Source organism: Choloepus didactylus, chromosome 19 (assembly GCF_015220235.1).
Source record: "Choloepus didactylus isolate mChoDid1 chromosome 19, mChoDid1.pri, whole genome shotgun sequence".
NCBI classification, from domain to species: Eukaryota; Metazoa; Chordata; class Mammalia; order Pilosa; family Megalonychidae; genus Choloepus; species Choloepus didactylus.
Genome location: NC_051325.1, coordinates 45,437,803 through 45,459,491, shown reverse-complemented (window position 1 = coordinate 45,459,491; position 21,689 = coordinate 45,437,803). Strand labels below are relative to the sequence as shown.

Sequence of the window (21,689 nt, the reverse complement as noted above, 5' to 3'; positions counted from 1 at the left end):
TGTATGTATCCTCGTTTACTCTGTGTCTTATGTTTGGACATTTAGGTAGTTTCCATTATTTTGTAGCTGCCAAATAATGCTGCACTGAATAACCTCATTCATTTTTATATTGGAGTAAATTTCTAGAAGCTGAATGGCTGGGTCCAACAGTATATGCATATGTAGTTTTGTTAGATATTATTTGGCAACTATTTTTGAAGAACCTGGAACTTAAAGGAGCAAGCAGGCAGTAACAGAACAAATCTATCTACAGTTATAGCAGTTTGGAAGTTAAAATGTGTTTATTTGGTGAAACTGTAAAGCATAAGTTTTTTGAAACCTATTCCAAAGAGGGAGAAAAACATATCTCATCTAGTCTTCCACAAGAGGAATTCAGATGATATTTTCTTGATGTCCTTTTTGAAAATCCCATTTGTAAGCTTACAAAGAGCCCTTTCTTCCTGATATTTGTCTTTATCAGAAGAGCTCCAGGAATAATTTTTGGAACGCAAAATTGATTCTTTTGCCAAAGGTAACCTCCAGAAAATCACTTTGAAGATTTCCCATGTAGAGTATCTTTGTTTACCCTCAAATAAGTGAAGAGTTGTTGCCAGGCATTTTCCTTTTTTCCTGACATATATTTGAGAAGGTGTTCTTCCCACTCCCCAGATTCAGGCTAGGATAGTATAATAGTGACTCTGATTGATTTTGGAAGCATGTCACTGTGAAGGCTCTTTACTTTGATAATTTAATGTGTTTCTGAAAACATGGAAGGCAAATGTACTAAAATCCTCCAGTAAATTTTCATATTTTGAGGAGGCTTTATTCTCTAATTATGGTTTGGGCTTGGTTTAGTTTTGAATATGATGTTTCACAGTGAAACACATCATTCTAACATATCTGAATCTTTAAAAAAGAAGATTTAATATATACAGACGAAATTTTCTAATTTAATGAAGTTGCATATAGTAGATAAATGAAATTGCTTTCAAATGTTGGGAAGAAGGATTTTTGATTTTACGAGAGATTGAATGGGGCTTTGAGTATGCAATTGCATGGCAACTTTTGTTTTATTATCAGCTTTCTTTAAATTTGTGTCAAAAAATTAAGCAGGAACATTCTTTTGATAAGAGATCCATAGAAAACCATCAAGAAGTATGGATTTGTGAATTTTTTCTGTATTTGGGTTGTTGAAATGTTTTTGTTGTTGATTCTTGTAGTTATTATTTGAGATTCAAATAATGTTAAAGGAGATTTTCCATTTTCAAAAGGGAAATGAAATTTTTAAAAAAAGATTAAGAAACATTATTTGTTGTAACAAGCAATGAACTGTGAACCAGATGACCCAAGTGTCAGCCTCAGCTCTGCTGCTGACTTTGGAGCTTTTGCTGATTTTAAACCTCAGTTTCCTCATCTAGAGTATATGACTATTATCTGCCCTGGCTTCCTCATGGAACAGTTAAATGAGACACGAAATGTATAAGTACTTTGTAGATATAAATTGGTTTACAGTTTTCATAATGATAAGCTGCATAACATGAGGTAAATATTCCTGTGAACATTTAGCATCTTATTAAACGGGTTCACCTGAGTCTCCTCTTCTGAACCAATTTTTCTCCCTGCTTGCGGGTTCAAATCCTTTGCCAAAATCTATAATCCTGTAAAATGACTGGATCCCCTTGACTTTTCTCTTCCTCAGACTGGACCAAAATAGTTTTCATCATGAACTTTCTTGATGGGTAGGAAAGCCAGTCTCCAGTGTAGTGAATCTGGGGTGGACTGAGTTTGTGCTGACCTTGCTGGAGATCTGTGAGGGGTGAAGGGTATTCAAAAGAGAGGCGGGTCCACTCAGCAATCAGGAATCTTGCCATATGTTTATCGTGCTGGGAACACCCCTCTCCAAACAAGGCCATCCAGCATCCCTCTCTTCCCCCATGCCTTCTAGACATTCATCTGATGGGAAGTACTGTTTTTTTGAGGCTCTTTCCTTTTCCTTTACACTCAGTCACTTCCAAAATTTAGTGGTTCTCCTTTGCCTGGCCTTTCAGATCATTGTCACCTTTGTTTTCTCACTGATTGCATCCAGCCTGGGTCTTCATTCCGTCTTGCCTAGACTTGCCACGATGGCCCTTTCCACACAGAATGAAGTCTAAGCTCTCAAGCCTGGCGTACCCTTAGTGTTTCTTTCCAACCACATCATTGAATATTTTTGTTTACTTGCCCTATCATTCAGTCATGCAGACTATCTTTTAATAAAGGTTCCTTTAACACTGTTCCATTCACTAAGAATGTCATGGTGGTGAAGAGCACAGACTGCCTGAGTTCAGTTCTTGTCTCCACCATTTACTAGCCATTACCCTGGAAATATAACTTCACTGTCTCATATTCCTCAAAGATAAAATGACAATAATAATACTACCTGTCTCAGAGGATCGCTGTGATGACTAAAAGAGATAATCCATGTAAAGGACTTAGAGCTATGCCTGCATGAAGTGTATTAAGTGCAATTATAATAATAATAGTTATTATCTACTATCTATCAAAATTCTATGTGTATTCCTTTTTAAATGTATTCCACATCTCTCCAGCTAGAAGCAATCTTACCCATCCATTAATGCATCCATCTATCCATTGCTTAAATATTGATTGAATGCTTACTATTTGTAAGGCATAAGACTTATATTCCTCATATCCACTATACGAGGGATATGAAACTTAATCAGGTATATTCTGCCTTCTAGGAACTTAGAGTCTGGCTGGAGAGATGATCAAAGTATAAAATGTTCATCTATTCAGCAAATATTTATTGAACAACTATGGCAGATAATCCAGGCTTTTTATGTAGTTACATTGATTCTGAGCTTTGTGTCATAGTTATGACTAACTTTGATGGAAGGTCTTCGTTTGTTGCCTTAAGGAAAGTACAGTTGAACCATTTTGGGAGAATAGAAAAGAGAGAGTTTTACCAACTAGGAGGGTCAGGAAAGAGTTGATAGAGATGTTGCCATCTTGACAGGGATGGGCAGGATGGATGGATTTGCCCACCTCTACCACTCGGGAAGCATTCGCGTACCACCTTGTGATATGGCTATAGGGGAACCTGTAGGATTTTCATAATTGTAAGCTCTTCAAGATCAGGGACAGTGTGCTCTTCCTTTTTGAGTTGCTAGCACTCCAGGTTTTGCTTGTAGACAATACTTAATAAAGGATGATAGTAGATAATAGATGTCTTTTCCTATGTAATTTAAAGGGTGATTGTAATTTGATGATTCTTAATATCTGTGAAGCTAATTAAACTTCCTAGAGAAGAGATTTGTGTAAACTGAAAGTGATATTTTTTGCAGATGTTCATGTTATTTCTTATTTCATTAATCATAGCCATAGTAGTCATGGTATGGGTGTATAATGAAGTGAATTCTCAAGTCAATCCATGTGGATATTTCTTCCCATATTTCTGGGAAGAAACTCTCGTGGATTCTACATTGAAGCCTGTCCTAGTCTTAGAAGTCCAGGGTATGATTTCATGACTTTAATCACATATCTTAGTTTTCACAGCTGCCCAAGAGGTTTAATTCTGAATTTCTCCTTGTAGCAAGGAGCAAGGACCAACCCCAGTGGAGAAAAAGAAGAAAGGAAAAAGGAAAAGTGAAACCACAGTGGAGAGTTTAGAGCTGGATCAGGGCCTGCCGAACTCATCCCTGCGGAGTCCTGAGGAGTGCACTGAGTCTACAGACAGCCAGGTACAGCTGTGACCGGGAGCCCTAGTGGAGGTTACGGCTGCTGGACAGGATCTTGTTGACACTGATCCTGTTGCTCCTCTAGGCCTGTCTCTAGCCTACTACTCTTACGCACAGACCTGGACTGGGCTTTTGCTGTCTTGATGGGTGAGCAGGTAGACCACAGGCCCTTTCCCTAATATCCTGATCCTTAAACTAATTATCTCGCAGTTTTTTATTGGTGTTTGCTTCCTTCTTGAAAAGTAGCTTGATATTAGGCTGCAGAGGGAGTTGATGTGGGAAATAGAGTTGTAAGCCAAGCTAATTAGGCCCAAGGGACCTGTTTTGCCATGTAGGTAATATGTTTAGGGCTCAGAGTGCTGGGCCGGTCTGTACAAGGACATTTTCATAATTCCAGATGTTGGAAAAGTCAGGAATATATTCATTATGACAAAACAGTAAGGAAGGTTTGACCAAACATGGAAGCAAATTGTTGCACACCTAAATTCAATTCCTTAAAATATGCCAAGGTGTCCCCAAGACATTTGTAGGAATTTTCTCCCTTAACTGAGGCAACCTTTCTTGCACATGAATTTTGATATTCAAAAATGTTGTTTCCTCTGATACTCACAGCAATTTATCTGAGCCATGCTGCTTCAAGGAAACCATTTAGAATTAGACAGACTTCCTGTTTCTTCAAGGATCATCTGGACCCTTAGGTTTCTAGGCGATCTTCAATGTAGGAAGATTCCAACTCCTAACATCGTAAGTGACAATAAGTAGTAGCGTCTGTGCACCAGAGCAGAGACCCCTTTGTTGGCAGTAAACTGGGTTCATGACTGTTAGGTACCCAGTTGAACAAAGGAATACACATATCAGGTTGATGGGAGTTGGCAGGGAATTACATACAGGATGATGATCTGTATGATGTGGGGAATGGAGAAGAAGTCTATGTGGAATCCCTCACTTAAACATTGTAAACGTGACACAGTGAAGAAAAGATGGGTACGTGGAGAGAGGTCCAGAAACTGTCTTTTAGAAGAAAAGGGAGGTGGGGCTTTGCTCTGTTTTTGTGTTTTGTTTTTTAAGGTTTAACTATGAGAATGAACTAGCAGGGGAAAGGTTCTTGGGAGTGTTTCTGTGCTTAGCTATGATGAGCAGGTAGTTGATGAACTGTTCATTTTTCTGTTTGAGGAAAGCCACTGGGCTGCTTTGTTGTTGAATGTTGTCTCTTTCAGAGGTCACACGCTACTTAATTATAGATGAGTCCTGTAGATGGTGACTCATGAACCTTGCTTTGTCATACTTAAGATGTTTCCCTATATTTCAAGGGGTGTTAGATTCTCAAGGTAAGTTCAATAAAATTGGTATTAATTAGTTTTTCAAATTCCACTTTTATGAGTTTGTGGTAGGTGTGATGAATTCAAGCCAAAACAAAACAAGAAACAGAAGTGCAGTATTATGGTCTTAAAATCTGAGCTTTCAGCTAATGCTGGAAGGGACCTCATAGATGATGGAGTTCATTTCCCACCCCCATTTTACTGGAGTAGAAATTGATTCCAGAAAGGAGGAAAATAATCACTACCATTGACGAATAAAACATGTCTCAGTGGATTCTTAGACTACACCTTCTTCTCTGTGGATTTTGATAATTTGGAGATTGGACTTTTAAACTACCACCACCACTGCCACCCCCAATCCCATTTTGAGTAGATTCAGTACTTTAGTGGTTTTTAAATAAAGTTCCTTTTGTAAAGTGGGAAAGCTTTCCTTCATATGTTAGTAAGTGTAGATGAGGATATATTGTATAAGCTTTTGTTTTTGACTCACAGAGCTCCTCTCTGATGGGTTGTGCTTGCCCTGCAGAAACGACGCTCAGGACGGCAAGTGAAGCGCAGAAAATACAATGAGGACCTGGACTTTAAAGTGGTGGATGATGATGGGGAAACAATTGCTGTTCTTGGAGCTGGCCGAACATCTGCCCTCTCGGCTTCTACTCTGGCTTGGCAGGTGGAGGTATGGCCTTAGATAAGAGTGACAGTTATTTTGGCCTATTTAACCGAGTTCTTTTGTGGCTCTTTGTTAAAGCATGAGTTAGGTCATTTCGATTGCTGCATATAACCTTCCAGTGGCTTCGTGTTTCTAGAATAAAATTCAGGCTCCTTACTGTGGCCTACAGGACCCTCTTTGATCACACCCTATCCTTCTTTCTTCAACTTCATTTTTTAAGATTAAATACTCTCCCCATCTCTCTCGTTACTCTCTAGCTACACTGCCCGTCTTTCTATTTCTGAACAAAAATTTCTTTCCCACCTACAGTTCTGTGCCTGTGTTGTTCCTTCTGCCTGGAATGCTCTTTACCACACACTTTACATGACTGCTCATTGAAGTTTCACCTAAAGTGGTATCTCCTCAGAGAGGTCTTTCCTGACTTACTTATCTAAAGTAGATCACTACCCTTCATCCCAGTGGTTCTCTTTCAACTCTTTGTTTCCTTCAAAACACTTATCACATCTTGCAGTTGTGTTTGAATGGGTCTGATTTTGTTTTGTCTCTCCCATTAGACTGTGAACATCTGTCTTACTCATCAATGTATGAGATCCCAGCAGAGTCTGATGCATAGTAATAATTGTTCAATGAATTAATGAAATCACATGAACTAGTAATCACAGTTGGAACTTTGATTGAATAAACATGTATTGAAAGTCTACTGCAAGGCCAGGTCCTGGGATACAGGGATGAGTAGGGCATAGTCTCTACCCCTAAGGAACTTTGCCTAGGAGAAGAGACACATGGTTATAATAATATTATGATAAATGCAGCCCCAGAAGGAAATTCTAGATACAGTGGCTACACAGAAGGACAAGTGTTCAAGAAAGGAAGTCAGTGATACAGGAGGATGAGGTGTAAGAGAGGCATTTCTGACATAAACTAAAGGCTCCAGATCCTGAATGGTACTGTAGGTTATTGTATGACTAGTAAGTAGTCAAGCGTGGCTGGACTGTCAGGTCTGATCTGAGGAGTGGTGAGAGATGAAGGTTCAGTGGTAGGAGGAGCTACATTATTACTGCTATTGCCTTGGATATCAGCTAAAGTATTTGGCCTTTATACTGTAGATTGATTGAGGGGTTAGGGCACATTGATGGATTCAAGCTGAGAAGCAGGATGACCATATTTGCATTTTAGAAATTTCCATTGGCAGCCCTGCCAAGAAGGCAGAGGAATAGCATTAAGAACTGATAAAAAGATACTAGAAAAGAGGAGTAATGTTGAAAAAGAGAAAGTCTGTGCCAAGAAGCTTAAAGAGAAGAAATTGCAAGCAAAAGAAGCAGGCTGTGCGTGTTGGGGGGGCAGTATTGCCAGCAGCACATTCTGGGAGGCAGGCTGTCTGTTGTCACAGGGTCACCATCACTGACATAGCAGAATGCATGCTTTGTGGGGAGTGGTAGCGGCACAGATAGCTGTCCTTGCTTCCGGATACTAATGTATTATTGAAGCTGATAATACCTTATCTTCTTAAACTACCTTTCCTCCAGCTTAATGTCTTTTCATATAATTTGACATATCCTCTCACTCTGTGTTTACATGGAAATTAATCAGTGACAAGCATAGGAGAGTTGATTTCATGTCTCTCTTCTAAAGGTTATTCAACTAATGAATATAACACTTAATAGGAATGATAATTTGATATGTTGTCATTGCATTACTTTTCAAGCAAATAGTTTTGAATAGGCCTTGCCAAGACTGCCATGAGGTGATAGGATTATGTTGCTTCAAAAGAGTTTTTGCTTCCTTGGGGATTTTATGGTTGCTTTGGTAGCTGAAACACTACAAGGGATTTTGTTTTCTCCTAGTAGCCATATAGCCTAAATAATTAATCTTATTTCATTGTGTATACATTTTAACAAGGCTTTTCCCACCCCCCTCTAAGGGCAGAGCAAAGAGAGGGCTTATATATGGTGACATATAAGATAGAGTCTGAATTTGCATTAATTATGCCTCAAAATTTTTCACCCAATTTAAGCAAGAAAGATGTAGGCTGATGAGGGTTTTGGCTTTGATGTTCAGAGAGGCAACATGTGGATCTGGCCTCCGTGCCAAAGGTTGGCCCAGCAGGCACGGCAGGCCAGACAGCCTGCGAAGGGACTGGGGAGATCAGTTTATTGAGCAATTTTTGAAATTGGTACTCTGTAAAACCCTAGAAGCAGCAGAATCCAAACAGTTCCACTTCTTTCTGTTTTTTGTGTGTTTTTTTTTGTTTGTTTGTTTTTTTATTTTCAGGTTAGTGAATGACTTTAATTTGTATTTTAAGAAGAGTTGTAAAGCTCAATAACTGTGAAACAGTAATCTGACTTCACTACTAGAAAATTTTGCTTGCATTCCCTGAACTGAACACTGTTATGTTGTTAGGAAATATGAAAATGAAATTGCACTAGTGTATTTCTTTTATATACCTTGTTTAACAGGACAAATATTTTAGCTTTTAAGGTATTTTTCAAAGTTTTGCTTCCTTATCTATATTCACATTCATATTCCTTTTCCCTAGTAAATGTTTTTTTTTTGAAATAAATTCAAAGTTATAGGAACAGTTGCAAAAACAATACTAACCCCATACACAGAATTCCATCATACCCTGACCCCCCTCCCCCGATAGCTCAATCCACTAACTTTAACATGCTGTCACATCGCTATTTCTTTCCCTCCCTCCCTATCATCCGTCATCTATTGCTCTGTCTTCTGAACATATGAGAGCTAGCTGCACACACCCTTGAACATACACTATAATTCACATATACACTTCCCATGAACAAGAACATTCTTTTATGCAATCTCATTAAGCGTAGCTAAAAAGTACAAGAGATTCAACAGTGATACAAAGCTTCCATTCTATATTTCCTTTTCCTTATATCTCAACTATGTCTCTTTGAGCCACCTGTCCTCTATCCTCCAATCCCATCCAAGTTTATCTTTGGCATTCAATTGTCATCTATTTAGACTTTTTTTTTTTTTTTCCCAATTGTGGAGATCTATATACAGCCTAAATCTTCCCATTCCACCCCCTCCCTAGCCTTCCATTAGTGGGATTAATCACATTTAGAGTGTTGTAATGCTCTTTCCCATCATCCATTACTAGAAATTTCCCTTCACCTCAAACAGCAACCCTACACTTATCTCTTAACTCCCCATTGCCCCTTCCCCCGTTTCTCTTAACCCAAACTCTACTTTTCATCTCTATGGTTATATTCTCTGATAATTTCTTTGTGTTTACTGTGGGGTTTAAAATTAACCACTTAAATCCATATCAATCTTGTTTTTCTTTGATACCACCTTCACTTCAATAGGACACATAAACTATGTTCCTATACTTCTCCATTCCCCCACCTTTATATAGTTGTCTAAAATTACATATTTTACGTTGAGTTCAAAACCACTGATTTTTCATTAGAGTTTGTGTATTTTATATCAAGTAGGAAGTAAATAGTGGAGTTACAGTTCAAAAATTATTGACTTCTACTTGTATTCCATTGTGGTTGGAGAATGTGCTTTGAGTATATTCAATTTTTTTTTTTTTTTTTTTGATTTCTTGAGGCTTGTTTTATGTCCCAGCTTATGTTCCCTTCTGGAGAAAGATCCATGCTCACTGGAGAAAAATGAGTGTCCTGGTGATTTGGGATGTAAGGTACTATATATGTCAGTTAAAATTCTCTGTATCTCTTTCTCCTTTCTTTGTTTCTCTGTTGGTAGGACTCCCTTTAGAATCTGAAGTAGGGCAGGTCTTTTATTGGCAAACTCTCTCAGCATTTGTTTGTCTGTGAAAAATTTAAGCTCTCCCTCAAATTTGAAGGAGAGTTTTGCTGGATAAAGTATTCTTGGTTGGAAATTTTTCTCTCTCAGAATTTTAAATAAGTCATGCCACTGCCTTCTTGCCTCCACGGTGGCCGCTGAGTAGTCACAACTTAGTCTTATGTTGTTTCCTTTGTATGTGGTGAACTGCTTTTCTCTTGCTGCTTTCAGAACTTGCTCCTTCTCTTCAGTATTTGAGAATCTGATCAGAATACGTCTCAGAGTGGGTTTATTAGGATTTATTCTATTTAGAATTCGCTGGGCATTTATGCTTTGTGTATTTATATTGTGTGTAAGGTTTGGGAAGTTTTCCCCAACAATTTCTTTGAATACTCTTTCTAGACCTTTACCCTTCTCTTCCCCTTCTGGGACACCAATGAGTCTTAAGTTTGGATGTTTTATTTTATCTGTTGTATCCCTGAGATCCATTTTGATTTTTTCAATTTTTTTCTCCATTCTTTCTTTTGTTCTTTCATTTTCTGTTCTGTGGACTTTAGGACACTGAGATGTTGTTCAGCTTCCTCTAGTCTTGTATTGTGAATATCCAGAGTCTTTTTAATTTGGCCAACAGTTTCTTTTATTTTCATAAGATCTTCTATTTTTTTATTTACTCTTGCAATGTCTTCTTTATACTCTTCTAGGGTCTTTATGTCACTTATATCCTGGGCTGTGGTCTTCTTGATGTCCTTTAAATCCTTTGCCTTGTTTTCGTTCCTCGATTACAGTTCTTTGATTAATTGTGCGAGGTACAGTGTTTTTTCTGATATCTTGATCTGTGTGTTTGGAGTTGGATTCTCCATATCATCTGGTTTTATCATATGCATTAAGATTTTCTGTTGTTTTTGGCCTCTTGGCATTTGCTTTGCTTGATAGGGTTCTTATAAGTTGGGGAAAAAAAATACCTATCTAATTTTTCAGAAACACAGTTTGGTGGCCTACACTTTCTCTAACTACCAGCAGATGGCGTCTGTGAGTCACCTATACCCTTCAAGTCAGTTCTCCACCTTGTCCCCGCAGTGTGTGGGGATATGATTCTTGTGGGGTTCAGTTGGAGAACTCAGTTCAGGTGTGTTGCTGGAGCCATCCGCCCTGAATGTGGGGCGTGTGTACGGGTGGCGTGGGAGGAAGGGCAGCTTTAATGTTCAAATCCCCCAGGTTCCCGGAGATTCAAGGCCGCCGCAAAAGTCAAAGCCTTCATTTCATTTCAGCCCCAGACCCTCTCTCTTGCTGTCCCACAAACCACCAGACTTGGCGTAGTGTCCCTGGGTTCTCCGAGCGGGTCCCCCTGCCCAGCCACGATCCTCCAGGAACTCTGCCAAGGGAATGCCGTGCTACGTCACAAGTGCGTGCTATCCCTCAAGGGAAGCCCTGGGCCACGAGGCTGTGCTGGCTCGCTTTCAGCCTAATGCAAGGATGGCCGAACAGGGCGTCTCCACACCCCCCTCCTCGCACAGTTCTTCTTTCCCAGCTCTGGGACAACTGGCGGGGCTCTGGGCTGTGGGCACGGCCCCGGGCAGGAGTTTATCCAGCCCTCCGGGGAGCCAGCTGCTAGCCGCGGGGTTTCTTTCGGCTTCCGGCTCTCCCCTCCGTTCCCCCGGCCCCAAGGGTATCTGCAGTGGGCTATCTTCCAGGCCAGACACCGAGAGGCCGGCCCAGCCCCCTCTTGCTGTGTTTTACTGTGTGGTTCCCACTATCGCTGCTGCAGCCACTCCTGGGTTTCCCCCCCCCCTTTGTTTTTTTTTAAAAAGAGCCCGTCGATCTCCAAACGCCAAACCCCGGCTTCCCCAGACTGCTGCTTGGCTGTGGGTCTTCCAGCCAGTTCATTCACTCGTTTCAGAATGCAGGCTCCTGGTTTCACCAAGTATATGGCTCCTTTGGAACTAGCAGACCTCGTCCAGCTGGCGCATCGCTGTAACCGGTATTCTGGGTCACCCCCTGGTTTTTATCTAGTGTTTTTCATGGAGGTGTTTTTTCGCCCTGTCTCAACTAGCTGCCATCTTAGTTTCTCCTGTATCTGTTTTATCTGTTGGACTCTGGTGAGGTTTGAACAATGATTTCCCTGGGCTAAAGAAAAGCTGGAAAGTCATGGTTCTCATCTAGTCTTCTAGGCAATCCTTTCAAAGCATCGAATGGTACAGAAAATCAGTTGAAGAAGATGAGGCTTTTCACATCTCCTTTTCCCACGGCCCTTTGGATGGGTTTCTGTCTGCCTGCTAGTGCTAGCTTGGGGCAGAGAAGGGTCCAGAGTTGGCACCAGAAAGGCCCAGTTGCCACCTGTCTGCAGATCTGTGCAGTGTCTTTTCAGCCTACTCCGCCAATTCTGTGACTGCTGGCTCCTGTCCCAGCCGCAGATCCCAACCTCAGTATTGCTTACTTAGTGGTAAGTTGCTAAAAACATCTTTATGCATGTTTCATTCCAGCTGAAGACTTACATATTAGAACAGACCTGCGTTGGGATTCAGAAGATGGAAGTAAGTTTCTGTCTTGACTGTAATGCTTTGCTTTCTTATTCTTTGTCAAAGTGATGTTGGTTCCTAGAACAGAGACAGATTTTCACAGTTTTGTGGTATATTTGCAATGGATAGACTTTACACGTCTGTCTCAGTTTTGTCTCCTACAATTTAGGTGGTTTGTGTGATTTTACGTTTTGCATCAAAAGTTCGTTAATTTGAATGAGGCGTCAACTCACGGTGCTCTCTTGTGCCTCACTCTATGTCCATGCCCATGGTACCTCTTCTTTGGCTTTTTCCTGCTCCTGGCAGGCTGGGCTCAGTTGTTACCTCCTACAAAAAGCTTGCTCCTCCCACTGAGTTGGGGATAAGTGCCATCCTCTCTGCTCCCATAGCACGCAAATACATTTAACTCTTATTACTGTTCTTCAAACAACTGCCCGCTTTTGTTTCTTTCTTCTAAACCATGAGCTACTTTAGGGTAGGAGATATCTTTTTTTTTTTTTTTTTCCCCTTTATGTATCCTTCAGGCATAAAAGAGTTGCAGTAATATCCTTCAGGCATAAAAGAGTTGCAATAAAGTAAAATTTACATTAACTCTCAGGAACCATTCAGATGAAACCACAGTTATAGCACTTCACATCTTCTGTTTTACGTTATTACTATTACTATATTTATATCTGAAGTCGGAAGTTAGTTGGAACCCTTGTACAGCTGTACCAGTTGTTTACAGCTTGAACCTATTCTGATTTGTCAGTGTCTCTGCCATACTGTTTTCAATATCATTCTTGGTTGTTCTCTTAATCAGATGGTAAATTTGTGCAAAACAAGTTTACTTTTTTGTTTGTTCCTGTTATTTTATACTCTCTAGTTTGCAATGATTGTATTTTCCCCCACAGTTCCACCCTATATTTAACATCTTGCAGTGTTGACATACATTTGTTCTACCTCATGTAAAAACATATTTGTACATTTTATTACAATCCTTGAGCACCCGAGGTTTCCCTGAGTTATACATTCCCAGTCTTTATCTTTCGTCTTTAGTTCTTGTGTCCCACGTGGTCCTAATCTTCCTCTTTCAACCAAACTCACAGTCATTTTTGTTCAGTGTACTTACATTGTTGTGCTACTATCTCCCAAAATCGTTTTCCAAACCTCTCACTCCTGTCTTTTCCTTCCTGTCTTCAGTGCTTCCTTTAGTGTTTACCGTAGAGCAGGTATCTTGTTCACAAAATCTCTCATTGTCTGTTTGTCTAAGAATATTTTAAGCTCTCCCTCATTTGAAGGACAGTTTTGCTGGATATAGGATTTTGGTTGGTGATTTTTCCCTTTCAGTATCTTAAATATATCACCCCACTTCCTTCTTGCCTCCGTGATTTCTATTGAGAAATCCACACACAGTCTTATCAGGCTTCCTTTGTATGTGATGGATCACTTTTCTCTTGCTGCTTTCAGGATTCTCTCTTTATCTTTGATGTTTGATAATCTGATTATTAAGTGTCTTGGCATAGGCCTATTCAGATCTGTTCTGTTTGGGGTATGCTGCACTTCTTAGATCTGTAATTTTATGTCTTTCTTAAGAGATGGGAAATTTTCGTTGATTATTTCCTCTATTATTGCTTTTGCCCCTTTTGCCTTCTCTTCTTCACCTTCTGGGACACCAGTGACACGTACATTCTTGCTTTTCATTTTGTCCTTAAGTTCCTGGAGACGTTGCTCGTATTTTTCCATTCTTTTCTCTATCTGTTCTTTTGTGTGTAGGCTTTCAGGTGTCTTGTTCTCCAGTTCCTGAGTGTTTTTTTCTGCCTCTTGAGATCTGCTGTTGTATGTTTCCATTGTGTCTTTCATGTCTTGTATTGTACCTTTCATTTCCATAGATTCTGCCAGTTGATTTTTCTAACTTTCAATTTCTACCTTATGTTTACCTAGTGTTTTCATTATACGGTTCATCTCTTTTGCCGTATCTTCCCTAAACTTTTAAAATTTATTTAGCATTAGCTGTTTCAATTCCTGTAACTCAGTTGAAGTATAAGTTTGTTCCTTTGACTGGGCCATAACTTCATTTTTCTTAGTGTAGGTTCTAGTTTTCTGTTTTCTGGGCATGGTTTCCTTGGTTATCCCAGTCAGGTTTTCCGAGACCAAAACAGGGTCCAGTCCCAGAAGGATGAAATGTTCAGTATCCGGTTTCCCTGAGGGTGTGTCTTAGAAAATTGGTACACCCTGTGAGGCCACAGATCACTGTGCTTTTCTGCCCGGCAGGTGGTGCCTGTCAGCATGTAACTCCAGACTGGTGTAAGGAGGTGTGGTCCATGGCTGTTTTCCCCCAGGCTCTGGGGCCTGGTTCTGAATGGAACGTGGGTAGTTGAGCTGGCCCCACCCCTTTCCTGTTAGGGAAGATAGACCCCCTAGGCAGAAGTCATTACCATTTCAGTGGTCTCTCTCTGCCTGTGCTGTCTCCACCCTTGTCTGGGTCAGAGCACTGGGAACTGAAAATGGCTGAGGCTTTCTCCACTGAACTGAAACAGGGACAGAAAGCCCCCTCAGGGCCAGTCCACGGCCACCCTCCAGCTCTCCAAGGTCAGTCGTCACCCAAAGCCTCTGTCTGCTTGTTGGGGATTTGCAGCTTGCATCGAGCAGTCCACATTTGCTAATTAAAACCCCAGTTGGAGCTCAGCTGAGTTGTATTCAGTTGCTGGGAGAGAGCTGCTCTCTAGCACTGCGAGGCTTTGCAGCTCAGGCTGTGGTGGGAGGGGGCTCCCGGCTTGGATCTGCAGTTTTTACTTAGATTTTATGCTGCTATCTTGGGCATTCCTCCCAATTCAGGTTGGTGTATGATGAGTGGATGGTCACGTTTGTCCCCCCGCAGTTATTCCAGATTATTTACTAGTTGTTCCTGGTTGTCTGTTAATTGTTCCAGGGGGACTAACTAGCTTCCACTCCTCTCTATGCCACCATCTTAGGACCTCAGCCAAGTATTACTTTTTTTTTTTTTTTTTAAATTCAGTTTTATTGAAATACATTCACACACCATACAATCATCCATGATATACAATCCACTGTCCACAGTATGATAACATAGTTATGTGTTCTTTTTTCACTTTTTTTATCTTCATTTTATTGAGATATATTCACATACCACGCAGTCATACAAAACAAATCGTACATTCGATTGTTCACAGTACCATTACATAGTTGTACATTCATCACCTAAATCAATCCCTGACACCTTCATTAGCACACACACAAAAATAATAAGAATAATAATTAAAGTGAAAAAGAGCAATTGAAGTAAAAAAGAACACTGGGTACCTTTGTCTGTTTGTTTGTTTGTTTCCTTCCCCTATTTTTCTACTCATCCATCCATAAACTAGACAAAGTGGAATGTGGTCCTTATGGCTTTCCCAATCCCATTGTCACCCCTCATAAGCTACATTTTTATACAATTGTCCTCGAGATTCATGGGTTCTGGGTTGTAGTTTGATAGTCTCAGTTATCCACCACCAGCTACCCCAATTCTTTAGAACCTAAAATCACTTTTATTTTTTATTCTTGTTCTGGTTCTTTCTGATGTAAGGAAAATGTTCAGAGATAGATTGTGGTGATGAAGTATTACTTTTTAATATATGATAATTTTCACAGTAGGACCTAACATAAAGATTTATACTTAGTTGTATTTATCATATTTGTTTAATGACTGAATAAGCCTGCTTAAAATCCATTATGTAAAACAGGTATGACCTAACTCCTAGACTAGAAAAACAAGAAAGAGATGTTTATCTTTCTTGTCAGGCTCTCATTTTCTCCATGTCTTAATATGGGCATTTTTTTTTCTACTGGTATTTATCTATTTTTCACTTGGCACAGTCATTTGCACCTACAGACATGTTCTAATGTTCTGACGTTACTTGCTGCTGTTTGGCAATATTCTAATTTAATACTGGTTTTTGTGATTGTGTAGGGGCATCCAGTTTTGGCCTTTCATCATTAGGTTCCTATCCACTCAGCCTTGGTAAATGATTGGTTTTCAATCTCCCTGTTTCTTCATTGGCTGCAACCACCAAGTCTCTCCCATACCGTGTTTTTCTTCAGAATGTTTACTGTATTTCTGTCCCCTGGGTGTCCTCTGTCTGTCCTGTGCTGAGGCCAATATTCAAATTAACTGCAGTAGGCACCTTTTCTAGTTCTCTGCTACAAGTCCCTGTCCTCTCTAATCCATACCAGAATAATTTTCTCAAAGTACCTCTTTCTTCTTCTCAGTCTTCTTCTAAAGAATCTATGGAGGTTACTTCTCAACTGTTGCTAAAGAACCTGTGCAGGTTACTTCTTAGATTAAAACTCTAGCGAAACGTGGAATATGACTCCCGGGGAGAAATGTAGACCCGGCATCATGGGATGGAGAACATCTTGACCAAAAGAGGGATGTGAAAGGAAATTAAATAAACTTCAGTGGCAGAGAGATTCCAAAAGGAGCCGAGAGGTCACTCTGGTGGGCACTCTTATGCACAGTTTAGACAACCCTTTTTAGGTTCTAACAAATTGGGGTAGCTGGCAGTAGATACCTGAAACTATCAAACTACAACCCAGAACCCATGAATCTTGAAGACAATTGTATAAAAATGTAGCTTATGAGGGGTGACAATGGGATTGGGAAAGCCATAAGGACCACACTCCCCTTTGTCTAGTTTATGGATGGATGAGTAGAAAAATAGGGGAAGGAGACAAACAAACAAACAGACAAAGGCACCCAGTGTTCTTTTTTAGTTTAATTGCTCTTTTTCACTTTAATTATTATTCTTGTTATTTTTGTGTGTGTGGTAATGAAGGTGTCAGGGATTGATTTAGGTGATGAATGTACAACTATGTAATGGTACTGTGAACAATTGAATGTACGATTTGTTTTGTATGACTAGTATGTGAATATATCTCAATAAAATGAGTATTAAAAAAAAAGAAAAAAATAGCAAACACACACACACACACAAAACAACTCTAGCCGAATTGTTTTTTTTTTTTTTATTTTTAAATAAAATGTTTACCCTGATTTATTTCCGATTCTCTTTCTGTATGATGCTTCTGTTTTAATAATACAGGTTATTTAATATTAATACTTCCTATATGCTTGTTCTTTTATCCCCTTGGTTCATTTCAACTTTCCCTCTTTGTTGTCTTCTTTTATTAACCATTATTCTTTAAGACCCAACTAAAACACCACATAATTCTGCCTAGTCCTAGAGTCTCTCACTCTTTCTGAACTCTGTTTGGACTTATAGTCACTATCACAGCAGTTAGCATTTATTCTGAGGCATTTCTGAAACAAATACATTAATTTTGTTTTCCCTGAATTAGTGTAAGTTCCTTGAGATTAAGCATGATGTTTGATGCTACTTTTGTTCCTGCATGGCTCTTGGTAAATACCTGTTGATTTAAAAAATGATATGCTTCTTGTAAGACTCCCTCCTTTCTTAGCTAAATAGAAGTAAATGAGGTGGTTGAGGTTGGGGGTGAATACGGTTAAAATTTTTGAAATTTCCCCTAAGGAAATGCTTCTAAAATTATATGAATGCTTTGATTTTAAAGTGAATGAATTAAAACGGTCTTTTTGAAGGATAATTTGAGAAAATTCCAAGCATTGGAAAACAGATGGCAGTCATGGAAGTGTCTTTGGCAAGCCAGTTTAGTTTATAGCTGTGTGTATCTTAATACACTATGTGTTTATATACACATGATCGTGCTTATGTACAGTCTTTGTTTAGGGGGAAAAAGACCCTGATTTTCCTACGTTCCTGTCCTACTTTATATAGTTTGGAAATGTTACTTCCTTTTCCTTTTATTAAGATAGAATGAAAACCTGTTATCTGTATTTTGAAGGTCCACATGGATTCTTTTTTTTTTTTTTTTTAATTAGAGGAGTTGTGAATTTACAGAACAATCATGCATAAAATACAGGATTTGTATTTTTGCATATACCACCCCATCACCAGCACTTACATTGGTGTGGAAATTTTGTTACAATTGATGATAGCACTTTTTTGTAATTCTGTTTTTTAACAGTGGTTACATTTGTTACAATTGATTAAAGATTATTAAAGTAGTACTATTAAGTATTGTCCATAGTTTACATAAGGATATTTTTTCCCCATATTCCCGTTTAATTTTTTTTTCATGCTTGTCTTTATTTTATTACTCATCTACCTATCCACTGGATAAAGGGGGTATCAGTCACGAGGTTTTTGCAATTACACAGACAGAAGATAAAAGCTATATAGTTACACAGTCATTATCAAAGATCAAGGCTACTGGATTACAGTTCAGCAATTTCAGGTAATTACTTCTGGCTACTCTAATACACTAGAAATTAAAAAGAATATCTATATAATGAGTCAGCAGTCATACTCATTTGTTAAGTCCTAACAAATGAAGAGGCTGTTCTGTCCCAGTTGAATGGACTTGACCACCTTATCAGTTGTCCGAAGATGAAAAGATATGTTTCTGAACCCTCAGTTTGATTCCATTGGTCAGTATATCTATCTTTATGCAAGTACCATGCTACTTTGACTACTGTAGCTTTGTAATATGTTTTATAGTCAGGTAGTGTGAGACCTCCCACTTCATTTTTCTTTCTCAAGTTATTTGTAGCTATTTGGGGCACCCTGCCCTTCCAAATAAATTTTTTTTTAAATTGTAGAAGATAAGATATATATATGTATAAAAGTGATAACTTTCCAAGTGCAATTTAACAAGTGGTTAGAGAGCAAATTTCAAAGAATATTATAGGTTACAATTCCACAGTTTCAGTTATTTCCTTATTACGATATCTAACATATGCAAAAAAGGTAATATCTTTCAAAGTATGATTTAACAAGTAAATATATAGGAAATTTCCAAAGATATTATGAGTTATAGTACCATAGTTTCAGTTATTTCCTTATTGTGAAATATAACATATATACAAAAAGGTCTAGCTTTCAAGTTACAATTTAACAAGTAGCTATAGAACAAATTTCAGATGCTGTGGGTTACAGTTCCACCATTTCAGTTCTTTCCTTGTGACTATTCTAATACCCTAGCAACTAAGAAAAAGAAAATTATATAAAAATTCAGTACGCATAATCCTTTGTTAAATTCTATCTTGTCTGTTGCTACCCCTTTTTCTAGTTTAGTTACTTTCCCAATCTTCAGGGGTGTCTAGGGAGTGACCACCCTAACCTGTTAATGTTGAAAAGGGCTATCAACTTTATAAGCAAAGGGGACACATCTAGTTGGTGTTTTTGAAGAGGCTAATGCCTCTGGGTTTTGGGACTTAGCTGGCATAGGAGAACTCTAAAGGATTTAATTTTCTGACGAATAAACTTAGTGAGTGAAACTTATAGAGTCTCAGATAGGGATCCGGGTATTCTTTAAGGTTTTCGGGACTACTGTTGACTTGTGCTTATCATATTGTGGTTATTGGCGTATCTAGGTGCATAGGGGTAACCTCCAGAACAACCTCTTGACTCTATTTGAATTCTTGTAGCTACTAAATCCTAATTTTGTTGCCTTTCCTTTCGCCCTTTTGGCCTAAAGGCATTCTCAATCCCTCAATGCCATGGTCAGGCTCATTCCCAGAATCCATGTCCCATGTCGCCAGGAAGGCTCATTCATCTTGGGGGTCCTGTCCCACATCGGGGGTAGGGTGATGAATTTATTTGGAGACTTCGGCTTAGAGAAAGAGAGTCCGCATTTGAGCAACGAAAGAGGTTCTCTGGAGGTGAATCCTAGGCATAATTATAGGTGGGCTTAGCCTCCTCTTTACAGCCATTAGTTTCACCTGAGCAAGCCTCAATATCAAGGGCTTGACTTAGAAAGTAGGGGATTCCAAAGTTCACATACCATATGTTATGTCCACGATAATTCACCCATATTTCACATTATCATCACTTAGTTGTGCAATCCTCTCGTCACTCTCTATTTTAAACAGTTCTTATGACCCAAAACATCTGTGGCTCTTGTCAGCCCTTAATTATTTGTCCCTAATATTTGTGTAATACTACTATGGTATTCTTATTAATTATAGTCCCTAGTATGCAATGTGTAGAGTTTTTCCCATATACCCTTCGGTTGTCAACTCTGTGCTAGTATCCTACAAGTACCTACCTATCTATATGTGGTACTGATCTCTGGGAAACATTCCTTTAAACAAACCCTTTCATTCTTATTACCTTCAATACAACTCTGATACTTATAATCCCATTAACAAATGAGCATCACCCCTATCCACTACCATAGCTTTGAATTCACCATCATTAACATATATGATGTATTAGATTATCATTCCTCCTCACTAGCTGCTCTCTATCACTAGGTCCCCAATACTTTTTTTTTTTTTCAGGTCTACATTAGATTTTAATGCCTATTTTATCCCAACGAATATTAGAGAACAAAAAACTAATGTAAAGTCAAATTAGACAAAGTGAGATGGGGCCACAGTCTGTACCATTCCGTCTTTTTTTTTTTTTTTTTTTTTAGCTTAAACCATATTTTATCTGTAAGTGGAGAACAATAACAGACATATATTTCATATAACAATACTCAGCTGTCCTGTGTACAACCAGAAATGCACTAAATCTCTCCAGAATAGGGTGCAAGTCCTTGGGTGGCATTTTCTTTTTTTTTTTTTTACTTTTTGTTTTGAAATAAATTCAAACTTACAGGACAGTTGCAAAAATAATAGAAACCCCATACACAGAACTCCAGCCTACCCCAACTCCCCTCCACCAATACCCAGATCTACCAACTTGAATATTTTGTCACTTTACCATTTCTTTCTTTCCCTCCCTCCTTGTCTATCATCCATCATCTATTGCTCTGTCTTCTGAACATATGAGAGCAAGTTGCACACATGCTTGAACAAATAATATAATTCACATATACACTTCTTGTGAACAAGAATATTCATGTATGTAATCACATTAAGTGTAGTTAAGAAGTTCAAGAAATTTAACATAGAAATAAAGCTTACATTCTATAAGTCATTTTTTTCTTATGTCCCAATTGTGTCCTTTTGAGCCTTTTCTCCTCTATTCTTAGATCTCATCCAGGATCATCTATGGCATTTAATTGTCATTATCTATTTAGACTATCTTTTTTTTCCATTGTGGAAACATATATACAGCATAAATTTTCCCATTCCAACCCCTCCCAAGCATTCCATTTAGTGGGATTAATCACATTCACAATGTTGCAATGCCATCAACTTCCCACCATCCATTACTAGAAATTTCCCTTCACCCCAAACAGAAACCCTACACTCATTTCTTATTAACTCCCCATTGCCCCCACTTCTCGTTACCCATGCTCTACTTTCATCTCTATGATCATATTCTCTTACACTTTCTTTGTGTTTACCATGGGGCTTCAGTTTAACATCTTAAATCTATAACAATCGTGTTTTTCTTTGATACCAACTTAACTTCAACATGACATGTAAACTATGTTCCTATACTCCATCATTCCTCCACCTTTATGTAGTTCTTGTCAAAAATTACATATTTTGCATTCAGTCCAAAACCACTGATTTATCATTACAGTTTATATATTTTAGATCCTGTAGGAAGTAAATAGTGGAGTTACAAATCAAAAATGCAGTAGTATTGGTATTTATATTTACTATGTGATCTTTACTGGAAATCTTTATTTCTTCATGTGGTTTCAGTCGATTGCT

At 38.8% G+C, this 21,689-nt stretch overlaps 1 protein-coding gene across 8 annotated transcripts in view; it reads left to right on the top strand.

Annotated features, from left to right (window-relative positions):
• Window positions 1-21,689, top strand: part of CHD6 (chromodomain helicase DNA binding protein 6) — a 293,252-nt gene that overhangs the window by 107,604 nt on the left and 163,959 nt on the right. For 3 of the 8 annotated variants that reach the window (XR_005213217.1, XM_037812432.1, XM_037812433.1), the window contains exons 4-5: window positions 3,572-3,719; window positions 5,562-5,711. Coding sequence is in view for 6 of the 8 variants with exons in the window: in XM_037812432.1 (XP_037668360.1) it covers window positions 3,572-3,719; window positions 5,562-5,711 (298 nt within the window). In the remaining 2 variants the exon portion in view is untranslated. Of the gene's footprint in view, window positions 1-3,571; window positions 3,720-3,801; window positions 3,872-4,328; window positions 4,461-4,933; window positions 5,045-5,561; window positions 5,712-11,434; window positions 12,011-21,689 lie in introns of those variants that run through there. The other 5 variants (XM_037812435.1, XM_037812434.1, XM_037812436.1 and 2 more) reach the window with 5 other exon arrangements.